This window comes from Aulonocara stuartgranti (assembly GCF_965226115.1).
Source record: "Aulonocara stuartgranti genome assembly, chromosome: 7".
Taxonomy (NCBI): Eukaryota; Metazoa; Chordata; class Actinopteri; order Cichliformes; family Cichlidae; genus Aulonocara; species Aulonocara stuartgranti.
This window is the reverse complement of record NC_138945.1, coordinates 11194273-11208963: the sequence shown is the minus strand read 5'-3', so window position 1 is coordinate 11208963 and position 14691 is coordinate 11194273. Positions and strand designations below refer to the sequence as shown.

At 38.5% G+C, this 14691-nt stretch overlaps 1 protein-coding gene across 8 annotated transcripts in view; it reads right to left on the bottom strand.

The window, feature by feature from the left end:
- LOC309710992 (zinc finger MIZ domain-containing protein 2-like) overlaps positions 1 to 14389 on the bottom strand; it is a 39611-nt gene extending 25222 nt beyond the window's left edge. For 3 of the 8 annotated variants that reach the window (XM_082540921.1, XM_082540926.1, XM_082540927.1), the window contains exon 1: positions 6568 to 6948. Coding sequence is in view for 2 of the 8 variants with exons in the window: in XM_082540918.1 (XP_082397044.1) it covers positions 8788 to 8844; positions 13759 to 13880 (179 nt within the window). In the remaining 6 variants the exon portion in view is untranslated. The other 5 variants (XM_082540918.1, XM_082540920.1, XM_082540919.1 and 2 more) reach the window with 5 other exon arrangements.
- Between the last annotated feature and the right edge of the window lie 302 nt (positions 14390 to 14691).

Genomic DNA, 14691 nt, shown 5'->3' with positions numbered 1-14691 from the left:
ATACTCAAATCTCATTTGGTGCCGCAAACAGCAGCAATTTATCATCACTGTAGCCCGTACTCTGTGCACAAAGACAGTGCCGTCCCACTCTGAGCAACTCACTTTAATGTGTGTGTGTGTGTCACTGTGCACATCAAAATGTTAGCCTATCACTGACTGCTCTCTTGGCTCTGATACCTCGTCAAGGAGGGGGAGGGGTGCTGCGAGCTATATTTAGCCTGCTGATATCAAAAGAAATTTAAGAGAACAGAGAGGCACCGTCTTCTCTCAGAACACCAATGTACAATAGTCACTTACCGACACAAACGTTTAAAGCTTAAGCAGAATTTTTTCCTGTTTTATTTTTATTTGAAGACAGAGATCACTATCAATTTGATTATTTCTGAATCCAAAACACAAGTGAAGCTAGTTGATCATTTAGAAAAAATCATAAGGATGAAAAGATGAAATATTTGCCGTTTAAAATATTTCAATTAGACAATTTGATGCTTTTCATTATTAAAAAATAAAAAGCATTATTCAAAACAAAACAAAACATCAAATTTATTATCGCCTGGGTAAATAATTTGCTGTCACCCAAACATCTGAGTATGGTAACACATCTGAACACACCTTATGTGTGAACATAATTTTACAAATAATAAATACATAAATAAATTTACAGTCATTTTAAAGATTAATCTAAAAGAAATTTTAATGAAAAAAAACACGAGTTAACCATTAACTCCATCAGCCAATAGGGCCCATAGTTATAAAAGGGCACCAATACAAAAGGTACTTCTTTTGCTTCCTGTGTTCAAAGGAGTCCAAACCCTTACAAAATGAACTCAAGCCATTAAAAGAATGTGAAGAAACAACCACTTTAACTTTATGTCCAGAACATCTCTGTGTTGTGTTTAAGTGACATCAATTTAAGCTCATGTAACTGGGGGACAATAGGGAACAATGTATATTACTCTCCCAGTTGGTTGCTGGAGGTTTATGGTAGTGTGAAGTTGATTAAAAAGGCATATATAGCGCTGTTCTGAGTTCTGATTTCTTTGATCACTAGCAGGTTGCCATGTCCTTCCTACTATTCGGTGCCATTTCAAAGTTGTAATATTGTAGAAAAATGCTAGTGTTTTGAATATACAGTCAATTGATATTTCAGTTCTCTAAAAGATTTTGTCACTGTCTTTACTTGTGCAAATTTATTTTAAGAGGGCCTTAATAAACAAGTATTATATATATATAAAAAAAATAAAAAAAAACACGATCCATTTTGAAGCATAGTGTATTTTCAATCCATGTCTTTTAGATTTAAAAGGAGCAGTTCACAGCTGAGTGTGAAGCAATGGGTATAACAATTAGCCCTTCCAAGTCTGAAGCCATGGTCTACTGGTTCAAGGACGAGGTGCTGCCCCAAGTGAAGGAGTTTAAGCATCTCATGGTCTTGCTGACAGACAGGTTGGGACTGTGGCTATAGTGATGCAGTACTGGTCTGCTATGGTAGAAAGAGAGTTCAGCGTAAAAGCAAAGCTACTGATTTACCGGTCAAACTATGGCCCAACCCTCACCTCTTGTCATGAGCTATGGGTAGTGACCCAAAGAGCAAGACTGCGTATCCAAGTGACAGAAATTAGGTTTTTATCAAGGGTGGCTTGCCTCTCCCTTAGCAATAGAGTGAAGAATGTATGACTTTCATCTCCTATAGACATGTCTGTCTGTAAAAGTAAAACTTTGAACTACCGTCTCAAGACCGCTTCAGAAAAACTGCAAGAAAGTGTGGCTCCTTAGAAGAACAATATAAAGAAATAAGACTTCGTGTGATGAAAAGCTAAAAGCCTAAAACAACTCAATTACTTTTATTATGTAGCTAAAGCAAAATTGACATAACAGCTAATTATCATCCATGCAAATATAAATGCAATTTATATTTGCCAATATATTATTATACAAGAAAAAGGTTAAAATTACCTGATATTGGTACATCTGTAAAAGACACCCTGTCATATGTGACAAAAAAAGCATCAAACCTCCATAAATTGAAATGTCACATTTCTGCAGCTCTACTGTGCAGACAAATGTGACGCTTGGACCATTTTAATCTACACACACAGCATGTCTTAATTACAGTGTTCAAAAAAGGTTACACCACATGAGAACATGCAAGAACAGATTAAACTTGTTCTTTGACTTGGTCAATATATTAACACCGCTGCTTTTTTATTTGTGCCTTTTCCTCCTTTAATGACAGATGCTTTTTTCCCAGCACATTCTTCCTCACTGCTCTGCCACTGCTCTCCTCCTGGGTTCTCCCACTCAAGATTTTCTTTATCTGACAGTTACCAACTGACATGCTAATTTTCCAACATCAGAGCCTTGAACATCCCCTCCCACTGTATCTTTTCTCTGGCTTTCTATTTGCACTTTGTAGATTTAGGTCAGACACTTCATATTTTGTATAAAAAGAAAGAAAGAGAGAGTTGAATCTTGAATCATGTAACCACCATACTTGAATTCTCATTCATCAAAAAGCACTTCCAGCACTTTACAACTTATTGTTGTCTCATTACAGCTGGATGGCAAAAACCACACAAAAATAAATATGAAACATCTATGATGTCTAACTTTATCACAGGTTTAATGTGAACACAACCAGCACAGACTACCTGTACAGAAATGACAAAATGATGTCTAGCAGCATTTCATTTCTCACCATATGTTCTTTGCTTCTCTGTTACTGTCAACACACTGCCAGCCAAAACACCAAAGCCACTCAATCAACTCACAACTGACCCTCTGCTCCTATACCTGCATTCCTGCTTTCCAGCTCCTGCTTTTAAGAACGTTTTAAGAAAATTTCAGACAGTTTTTTTTTTAAATTTTTAAGCATAAATGCCTAAAATTAATAAATTTAAGCTTGTCAAATGCAAATAATTGCTGCTTTTCTGAAAATGTGCAAGTTGGACTATTCAACAAAACACTATTAATCCATCACAAAAAATTAGAAACTGCAGCCCTATTTAACACTTCACTTCTCTCTCTCCCACACACACAACTGAAAAGAAAGTAAACCTCTGATGCAAATTCCAAAAAAAGCCACTTAACAATTTGACACACATTTGACTCCTAATTCACAGTATCTGAAAATCCAACTGTCTAGATCTTTTAGACAACTTGACCTCTGATCTTAACTTTGAGGTCAAGGTCTCTGGGACTTTGACCTTCAGATCAAGAACTGGAGACTTATGATACCTTTCAAAGCCAAAATTTTAAAAATGCAAAAAGCGCCACCCCTATACACTGATAAGAAAAAAATATATGTTCTGTTTTTGTTTTTTTAAATCTCAGTGAGCGGTATCATAAAGCTTCTTGTCTGTCAATTAGTATGTGCAGCCATCCTTTACATTACAGCCATTCTGTGGCCGCAGTCCAATATTGTCAATGAAAACTGTGCTTATTTCAGTTTCGCTAGAAAACTTATGCTCTCCATGTTTGGTGGACATAGCTTCAGTGATTTAGCATTGTCACAGATAAGTTTCCTCTACCTTGGATAACATGTGTGATTCAAAGATGGAAAATGAAAAAGTTGTTCTTTAGCACATCAGCAAGAAAGGTTCTGACAAGAGGGAGATGGGATGGAAGCTCTGACTGTGTCTTGTTCTAACAAAACAGGTAAGTTGAGCAAGTGCAGACTCAGCCAGCACTTTTAGATTACCATCCATCCACTTTCGCTTATCCGTTTCAGGGTCGCGGGGGGCACTGGAGCCTACCCCAGCTGTCATAAGGCGAGAAGCGGGCTAGACCCTGGACAGGTCGCCAGTCTGTCGCAGGGCTAACACAGAGACAGGCAACCATTCGCACTCACATTCACTGCTCACAGTATCTGCCAATACAGAGCAGCAACCAAATACCAATGTTAAACTAATATGCTGCAATCCTCACTGTGGTGAAGAGTAGGAATGGGAATCGAGAACCGGTGGTTGTGGAAAACCAGTTTACAGTTCCTTGCCTATTGACCCCACTTATCAGTTCTTGCACTCTCACTACAATCAGCTGATTTTACTTTGTGTGTCAGTGGAGGAAAATAAAGAGACATATGGATATTTATTTTTATTGCACAAAAGGACGAGATAAATGGTAAAGTGGAAAACGGCATCCAGGACAAAAACAACCGCATTATGCTGCTAACACAACTTTGGTTCTTTGCAAGCATCTGTGAAGACAGCATGCTAACGCTAACAAAAAATAAAAGTGATTATATTTAGACTGTATGAGGTAAGCGCGCTTCTAGTAACTTCAGCTTCACATTTTCATTGCTGATCAAATAAAGCTGGTAAGATAAGATACCAGTTTTCGCTCTAGTTGCTAAGCTTTCCTCTTGAAATAACTTTCAGACACAAATAGTTGTGTTATCCTGTCAAATTAACACCATAAATTATAATGTTACAGACGGACACGACTGATGTTTGCTGGGTAGCTCCAAAATTAAAATTAGCTTTTTATTATTAGCCATAGCCACTACTCACTAGCTTAAGTTAACCTTCAGCTGCAACCCTCAGAATTATCAGAGTGTAGGCCCAGAACTTGGAGTACACTAGCTTTTGAGCCCCTGAAACTACGCTTGTGGCGATCTAGTAACTACTAATAGTTAAGCAGCTAACATCAGTGTGTACACTGGCCAGGTTAACCTTTATGAAAATGTTTAATGTGACAATATTGTTTAGAAGGAAACTTTACTGACCTTTCCAAATTCCTCCTACTGTTGTTTATTGTTAACTACTTTAACTGCTAGTAAAGCGGGCTGTGTGTGTGTGTCTGCCTGTCTGCAGCAATCCTAGATGAAGTTGTGGGCCAACTTTAACAAGAAATAATGCCTCTTGTCTGTTTGTGTCTTTAGTATTAAAACAAATGCAGTTCCAAAACAAGCTAAAAGCTCATTATTCCCCTCATATATACCAACTGATGAAACAATTGATAAATTTAACTAACAAGCAACTTTGAAAACAAACAGTTGTCACTTCCAAGGGGAAAAAAAGGTCGAATCTTTGGTGTCAGCTTCCCAAATATCACCTACATCACATGTGACAACAACCTGAAAACATTTTGGACAGAAGTGTAGAGAAAAGCTCAAAGCTTTTTTTTCTTAAACCTTAAGCCTGTTGACTGGTATCAGAATAACAGAAAATAATATGGCATTTACCAGTGTGAGTGGTCTATAGTAATTTGAAAAAAAAATCTAAAAGAAAAAAAATTATTTCCACTGAACAATAAGGAAAACAAAAGCTGTTTTTAAACATTAATACTAGAGAAAAATTTCACAATCAGTGCACCCCTAATGAAAACAATAAGTTGCAGTCATAGTCCAGAGTACAAAGTGCAACTCAATCCTAAACAAACTTCACTCATGTTTTCTGTTTGTTTGGTTTTTTCTATCCTATATTATACTGTACTAGACTAGTTATTCCACTAGCCCCTTTTCCGTTAGCACACATACCTTAGGCATAAATACAATCCTAGACACAAGTAAAAAAAAAAAAGTGTTGAATTACATTCACTAAGTCACCAACTAGAATGTATGCCCAACTTCATCTTAAAAACTAAATAAATCAGGAAAAAGCAGCTAAAAGTCTTCACCATAAATATTCATTTGAGCCTTTTCTGAACGTATAACGGGGTTAACAAAGGTAAGAATCTGTCTTTTCATGTCAACGCTGACCCAAAATAACAGTCTGTCTTCATGCCAGAACAACATGTTATTGTACCCCTCACACAATCCAGGAAGTCATGGCCAAGGAAAAACAAAACAAAAAACAGGGCACTGGCTACCTCAGCTCAGAAATATATATCGCAACGCAACAACAACGACCACCTATGCCTATAAATGTCCCGAAACACCCAGTTAACGAAATGGACTGCAAATTAATGGTGACATACATTTAGACATGATAAGGTGAATAAAAGGTGATAATCAGAGCCGTGTACAACATGCAAATCAACACTAGCACTCAACTCAAGAGTATCGCAGTACAAACAAAACATGCGGCTGTAATGTATGTGCAGCAGAACGGGAGGAAAAATCAGCAGCATAGATTGTGTGGAGGAGTTCAACCTCTGCGCGAGTGTGTAAGCGTCACTTTAAAAAAAAAACAAGATGAGAATAGCAGATGTTTTGTTTCACCGACCTGCCTGGACTGATGATCAAACTCGGGTTGTTTTGATTCCGAATGGCGATTTAAAAGCAAGGAAACGGTGGGGGGAAACAATGCAATAGTCCCGTATTGGTTAGCTGCAACGTGCTGTTGTGACCCTAGCAGCAAGTCCGTGTATCGCTGTCTTGTGAATGCCAGCAGAGAAGTGGAAACAGAGCTGTGGAGGGATGTGAACACGCCGCCGGTTGGCACCGTTAGCTAAATGGAGGATGCTTAGCTCGCGTTGATAAGTTTGTGTAACACTCTATTTTCCTACCCTAAACTAATTAAGTAATTAGTTTAACTAACTAAGTAATTATTCACGCGATAATAAAAGCGCCTTACTAATTTCCTGGAACCGGTATTCCTGATAATAAGTGCCCGCAGAACTCACCCCGTATCTGCTCCAGCTGCCAGACAACGAAGCCGCTTGATTGTAGGTAGTTACGTTAGCTAAACAACGTTAGCTTAGCTACTAGTGTCGCAGTCGTGTCATTAAGACAAAGCTGCTTGATGGCCGTATTATCGAGCAGAGGCTAGTTGGGCGATTTATAATGCATTTTTGCAATTATCATTGCACACACACACAAAGGTAAACTAATGTGTTTATATATTAACACAGCTATTCTCGTGTGTGTCAATACACACGATGACTCCAGCTGAGTCAATTACAATAGGTTTTTGCAGGCAGAGAATGGCTGCTCTGTATACCTTGCTCAGTGACCCTCTAATATATTCATGAGATCACAGAGTCATTGTCTCCCACAGAGAAAGGCATTTTCACGTCCCTCCTCCTACAAGTCTGGCGGCTGAGTGACTGCAGACCAGAGCAGCAGGTCATTACACAAGAAAAGGAGCGATGTTGCCTGTGTGTGTTGTGGCGAGAGGGAGGGAGTTGGGAGTTGGTGGGGGCATCATCGACCATGACGTCACCTGCTAATGATCATTTATGTTTGATTCATGCACCATGCAACATGTGTGCTTTTCACTCATTCCCATCATACATGCACCTGCAATGCACATGTTTGACAGTATTGGCTCCTAGGCAGCATGCACACACACACACACACACTAAGAAAAGGTGCGTATATCACTTGATGCCTGGCAGTATTTTAGCAGCAGGGCCAGTGAGTGTTTTGGAGTCATTAGAGGTGTCTGCAGTGTCTTGCCAGAGGGCTAGTGCAGTGTGGAGAATAAAAAGTCCAGCTTGCCTGTATTTTTCCAGACCTCTGTTGCCCTGGAAACAGGTTCCCCGGATTTCCCATTTCTTCATTTTTCTCTACACTATCCATATTACCCCCCCACCACCACCTCCACCTTTCATGCTGCAGCTGCCTTGCTGCTTCCTCCCCCCACAACCTGCCGCATAGTACAATCACATACAATTCCAGTGTACTGCAGTCACTTCACAATGTCAAAGAACACCTCCTTTTCCTACACACATTCCTTTGCCTACACAAACAAATCTGACAATGTATACGGCTGAAGGATTAAGCCCATTTTGAATGTGAGGCAGAAGAGCCATCCTTGCTGCAACAATCTGTGCTCGGGGAGGAATGAAAAAAGCTTGTTGATGGGGAGGATGAGGAGACAGAGGGTAAAGCAGTGCTATACTCTGCCTTTGGTAAAAACACGTACTTCTGCTTCTCTAAAACCATTCCTCTTATCAAATTAATTATCCTCATGGGAGCATTCTGTAGCGTTAACACAAATGGTTATCCATACTGTATACACCTATTTCATAACTGTAGGTATCATTTGGAACATTTATGCCTCTAAGTGCCAAATAGAGGAAGCATTCTGGATGTGTTGCCAGTGGTTGCAGTCACAGGAGAAATGCTCTATGTCCTCATATTCAGGCCTTTTTAAGTCATCCTTGTGTTTCTGTGCTGTTGTGTGTGCATTCCTTTGTAGTGACTTGTCATTGGCAGCAGGCAGAACATTCCAGGGAAATGGTTGACCCAGAATAACACACAGGCGCAGAATGGCTGAAGCAGCGAGGTCCTCCTCCCCTTTACTGGCCGAGCTTGCAGAAACTCCTATTTCCTAACAGACACATGATTTTTCTCACGTGGGCAAAACATATCCATGCATACTGTGTAGATACAGCTGGCAACAAAACACACATGATTGCTACAAGAACAAAAAAGTTACTACACAAAATTAAATTTTTTGCTATACATACAAGAGATTAAGTTCCACCCAGTGTCATCAAGATGATCCGTTCTGCCTCTAAATCAATAAAATGGATAAAGGTGGACCCAAAAAGTTTACTATACATTAGACTTTGCCGTCACTATCTGATTAATTATAGATACAAGTGAAGTTTGCAACACTTTGCAACATTGTCTATTGCATGGACCTTAAAAGGAACCAATTATGTTTTTACTTATTCTCTATCATAGAAAAATTATACAATATGATAATCAAATAATGAGTTCATTATATGAACATGTAATATCTGTGAGCCAAAGCTTGGGCTCAGACTGTTCTTAATGTTCAGTTTCAAGCAGTGAGATCTGTGTGACATCACGGAGAGAAGATATCGCCAATATGGTCATCTCAAGCACCCAGCTCTTGCAGTTAGCACAGAAGCCCCGCCCACCCAGCCTACCTGGTGTTCAAGAGGCTCACGCTGTTTATGAGGGCCAGCCAGTCAGAAGAAAGTTGCCTTAAAAAGGAAAAGAAGGGAGATAAAATGTCTTGCTTTAGACAGCAGAAGATGTATGAGGATTATTTTAACTGAATAAAAGTGTCCAAGAATAAAAAATGTGGTACTCATGATTAGCATAATCTTTATAGGTCTCCATTTACCGTTAATTTTGTACTTACTATGGAAGGGCGAGTGAGTAGACAGGCATTTATATAACGTTTTCTAGTCTTATGGACAACTCAAAGCGCATTAAAATACTACAGTCACATTTACCCATAAAATAATATTCTATTCTGTATATTCTACACAATTTAAACGCTTAATGTTTCCATTTAACATAACATACATGAATTTGGACTACAGGTGAAAGATTACCTGAAGGGAACCTACATACTTGTTGTAACCAAGAACTTTCCTGCTGTGAAGCGTCAGCACTAATCACCACCCTAAACTGGTACCCTAGACTGGTACACTTGCTGTTCCAACCGAGCATTCAAAATGCTTTTACTAAAAGCCACATTCTCTACGCATTTACACACACACAAATCATGCAGAGCTATTTTCCAACAATCACACACTTACTCACTCTCCAACTAATAGGCAACCAACTTTACTTTCAGAGCCACAGTCAATTAAACTATGGAAAATTACGGTTTTTGGCATTCATAAGCTGGAAGGAAATCTTTGGAAAATGGCACTTGGTTCCCTTGATCTATGACCTCAGTAATCACTTTCCTGTGGAGTTTATGGTCTCAGTCACTAGGTTAAAGTCTTATTAGATAACAGGTCAGTGATGATTGATGTAAAGTGCAGATGACTGCCTATCCCTGAGTGTGATTCTGCCAGAGGCCTCTTCCACCAGTAGGGGAGTTCTTCTCCACCATCTTAATAATGCTAATACTACTACTACTACTAATAATAATAATTTGCAGCTAAACATCAGAAAAACAAAACAGCTATGATGGACTCCAACTGCTTTTACCTTTTAAAGAGACATTGCATTTCCACTGACTATTCGCTTTTTGGAATGGGCAGCACAGTGAGTAGAAAATGAGCAGCTGTGTTCATAATAGACAATGTTGATTTCTTTGCTCTGCAAAAGCTCCCGTGCACTCATTCCTCAATGAGTCAATGAATCATTCAGCATATCATATGTAAAACAACTGTTTCAAATACACAGCACAGTTTTTTAAGCATTATTAAAGCAACCCAAACATAATTAAGATTTTTTGCAGCTCAGGTTAAGAACTCTGAGTATGGAGTATTTCCATATCATATTACCTTATTTTTGTATTCCATTATAATGCAGAAGAACTTAAATAACACATTGCATTTAAAATGACTTCTACAGCTGATGAGTTATTTTCCTAATCCAGGTCTCTTCATTAATGATTTACACCATTTGTGTATGAATAGAGAGTCACTCAGATATTATGGGTGATCAGATAGTGCAATGTAGTATTTTTACACCTCTTTCATGGCTTCAAAGTTGCTTTGCATGAACTCCAATCATCATTTTGTCCTCTAACCCCTATACTTCATGTTTTTACGTGACTATCTGGCACCAAACTTCAGATGACTTCAAATCTTGGTAGAATCTGCTGATGTTGTCCACCAAAAGTTTCTTTCAGGTGCACTGATCTTAACATCTGGAGCAGCTGAACTCAAGTTGTACTATAACAGCCATAAATTTAAATACCTGGACAAGCTGCAGCATTCAGTGGGGGGAAAGCAAGTGCTGCATATTTCTATGTTTATATGTCTATTTGAGAATTTGCATTTTTTCCTTGCATCAGATCAGAAATCAGTTTTGCTGTGTTTATTCCATAGCTTTAGTTGATTAATCTAATTAATCACATTATTTTTTTGTTATTGTTGTTATATAACAGACAGAGACACTAAATCTCCAACACTCCATCACCACATTGACAAAGCATTAAAAACATTATTCTGTAAAAAACTTTCTTGAATCCCCTCTTTTTTTTGAGAATCTATACTGCATATAAAGCTGGTTCAATTTCTCATCTAGGCATACATACAATAATTAGAGTCATGTGAAAGAACTTGCAAAAAACAACAACAGCAGCAGCAGCAACAACAACAACAATATAGTAGTTTTTTTTTGTTATTATTAGTAGCAGTGGTAGTAGTAGAAATAGTCGCTATTATTAATCACTCAAGGTGGTGATTTTGTGGAAATCTGAACTTAAACTGTCATAACAGTCTCACTACTGCCATCTTGTGTCTCAGAATTGAACTTCATCAAATGTGGTGCATTGTTTTATTGTTTTTCCCCCCATTCTGGAGGTCCCTGTGTGGGGACCAGGCCGAAGAAATCGGTTCAACAACACACACACACACACACACACACACACACACACACACACACACACACACACACACACACACACACACACACACACATATGTTGCACTGCTGCTCAACCCACAAATGCATTTTCTACACAAATGTGGCATCATTTCAAGGTAAACAAACAGGCTTTTCAACACTATAAGATTTGTTGCCAACAAAGATTTATACATGCAGAGGAGGAGATGAAGCAGACAAACCGATGACTTCATGATGTAAAGTCAGAAAGTCAACCTAACATCCTATCACATGGTCATATATAATATATGTTAATTGGACACTGTAATCTCCTAAACAAGTAACATATTTACATGCTTAATATCAGAATCAGAATCAGAATACTTTATTGATCCCTGGGGGAATGCTGTTATGATCAAAAATCAATGTCTGTTGTTTTTATGTTTGGCTTCTTACCTCAGAGTGTGTTTTCTCTTTCTCGTCCCTCCAAGGTGTGTAAGTGTGTGTTGCTTTTAGACTGCTGAGTGGCTAGCTCAAATGGATTCTTGCATCTGGAATGCATGATTGTATCCACCATATATATATTTCTATTTTTTCTATTTTTCAAAGAAACCTGTAAGTGACTTAAAGTCAAGTTCACTCATAAAACCTGTCCATCATAATAACGTTACAGGCTATGCAAGGCAATACATGCCAACCCTCCCGTTTTTTCTCGGACAATCCCGAATTTCAGTGTCCCTCTTATTAGTCTTTCTAGGCGAGAACGTAGCTGTGCAAACTTCAAATACCTGAACCGGGGAGAACAGCAAACTCCCGGCAGGCTTTGGCCCACATCAGTCTAAAATTGTATGTAACCATGAATAACGTGTTGCCATGTCCACCAGGAGAGATTGGACAGTATAGATGTAAAACAAATATGCCAGCAGTTTATCTCAGTTAATGAGAGGAGAAGGCATGTGTTTGGCTCCTTCACATAGTGGACATTGAGTTGTTGTGTGGGACACCAGTAGTCCATGTCTGTTGCTGTAACAGTAGTTCATGTTTAGAGTAAAACATCCCAGATCACTGACTTGATAGGGGCAATAGTGTGCCTAAAAGGTTGCATAATTTTGCTAAGAGATCTGTTACTTTGTGGTAATCTTAGATGAGTAGTTTTATGGACAAAAACCACCAGGTCATTCAGTGTTCCCTTAGTGCTAATGTATAAGAGATGTTAGTGTAGTATAACTGAAGTAATGTTGTTAAGTCCTTAAGGTCATATTCTTTTATTTTCATGACTGTTGTCATGAAATCAATATCCTTGGTATCCTTATTTTCCTATTATATTGTTTTATGTGCTTTAATAATGAAGGCTTGTAGAGCAAGGCCACTTTTGACTCACAAAGTGATCACCCAGACTAAAAAACAGGAAGTTTTAGTGCACAGGCATATTAATAGATAAAGACACAGAAAGGAGGAACTTTTCATATAAGCAATGTTTGAAACTGTGTGTGACGTCTGAAGTACAGAAATAATACCACATAAGACACATGTTGAGCTAAAAATTTTAGAGCTCTTGCAACTGGCGTTTGAGTTGTGCAGGGGTCTCTCTCTTCCAGAAGATGATTGAATAAAAAGAAATATAAATGTTTTAACACACTATGAGTCGGTTTTCTCTGTTCTATCATGGGGACAAAAGAATCGGGAAACTTAACATTATATAATTCACATATAAAACTATGAATTGTCATTTTAAATGGTTTAAAAGCATGTAGAATAGCATATGTAGGCAAGTATATTTCTCCATTTTTTTTTGGTTTATCAAGAAGCAAAGACGAAAAGGAAAAAAAAGGAAACAGGGCAGCGTTCAGTGGTTGAATCATCCGTCCCCACCAATGCCAAAACCAAATCTACACCCTTGCTTGCAGTTGTCACATATGGAAATCAAATGTGTGATAAGCTGCAGGATTCAAACACAAGTGTAACTTATAAACACATGTTCATACTTTTATTCCACAATCAGAGAAAAAGAAAAAGAGAGAGAGTGCAGGACAGACAGACAGGTGACAGTCTCAGGTGTACACACTGCTACAAAACAGCACAAGAGAAGGAGGATTTAGTGTTTGTGTTATTACAAGTGCTAAACAAGAAGAGTTCCCAGATGGTACAGTGGACACATGTGTGACTCCTGTGATTAAAGCATCTTTCTTTCAGCTTAACGAGTGAACCGTCAGCTCGTTCAAACACACGTTAAAGTCAGTTTGGCTCGACACCACTGAACAGAGGCAGCAATATAACATAGCTAACATTAACAGTGCAGTGAATCCTGCTTGTGCAGTGATATTCAGGACTGCAAACCGAGCAGCATCACTGACTTTCAGCTTGTTGTGTTTGTGGATATATGACTGACTTTAATTATCCACAAAATCATCAGATTCTCTGTAAGATTAAGGTCAACTATCGAACGGCGTATAAAGTAAAGGCTTTAAAACAAAGTAAATGCTGAAAGTACAAACATCGCTAATGTCACATAACTTTGCCGGCATGTGGCCAACAGTAATGTTTTAATGTTCTTCATTATTAAACATTTGCACATAAATAAGTGACATAATATTCAGAACTTACTTTTGAAAGTTTACTCTTTGGCCGCCCCGCTTCCACTTCTTTGAAGTGTCTCCCAGTCCCAGTGCACTTGTTAGCATGTTTTGGTTCGTGCAACTGGTCCGTCCGGTTATTCTCGTCCTCATAGTACGCACCGTACATAGTAGTGCGCGTACTTCAAGCGTGCAGTCTCTTAATTGGGACACAGCCAGAGCCTGTTTCTCTGAAATGGGAAAATCAAGAGATATCAACCAAAACACCTGGGAAAGAATTGTGGAGCTCCATAAGTGTGGCTCAGTTTTGAATACAATTTGGTGCCATTTACAATTAAGAAATACAGACAATTTCTCTCTTTACTCTTAAAGTTAACAAATACGTTTTTTATATTTATCAATCTAAAAAAAATAAACATTTAGTCTGATTTGATGTTACAATTAAAAAAGTGTTTTTATTTGAAGAGTATGTAAATATCTGGTTTCAACTGTATATTTGATGATTGTCAGCACAAAAAGGGAGAGAGAGGAACAGAGAGTGAGAGAGAGGAGAATGAGGACAGAACAGAGATGGAACAAGAGCAGGTGAGACAGACCTCTTAGGCTACGTCCACACGTACCCGGGTATTTTTGAAAACGGAGATCTTTCGTTTTAAAAAATAATCCCGTCCACACGTAAAGGCAGAAATGAAGGAAAACGCTGCTAGGAACATGCCAAAGCAGGAGATGGCGCTAGATTCCTAACCGTGTAGAAATGTTGGCCAATCAGAAAGTCTAGAAGCCTTGGTGGCAAAAAGTAAACAAAGCTGGGGCATAGAAGCAGAACCCAGTCGTATGTGTGGAGGGACAGTAACTGTGTGTGTATATGTAAGCATTTAAACACTGCAGAGGCTACAATTAACAGTAACAGTATTGTAGAAATTCATTTCACCGAAACAATAACGTGGCGCACACTGTGACGTCA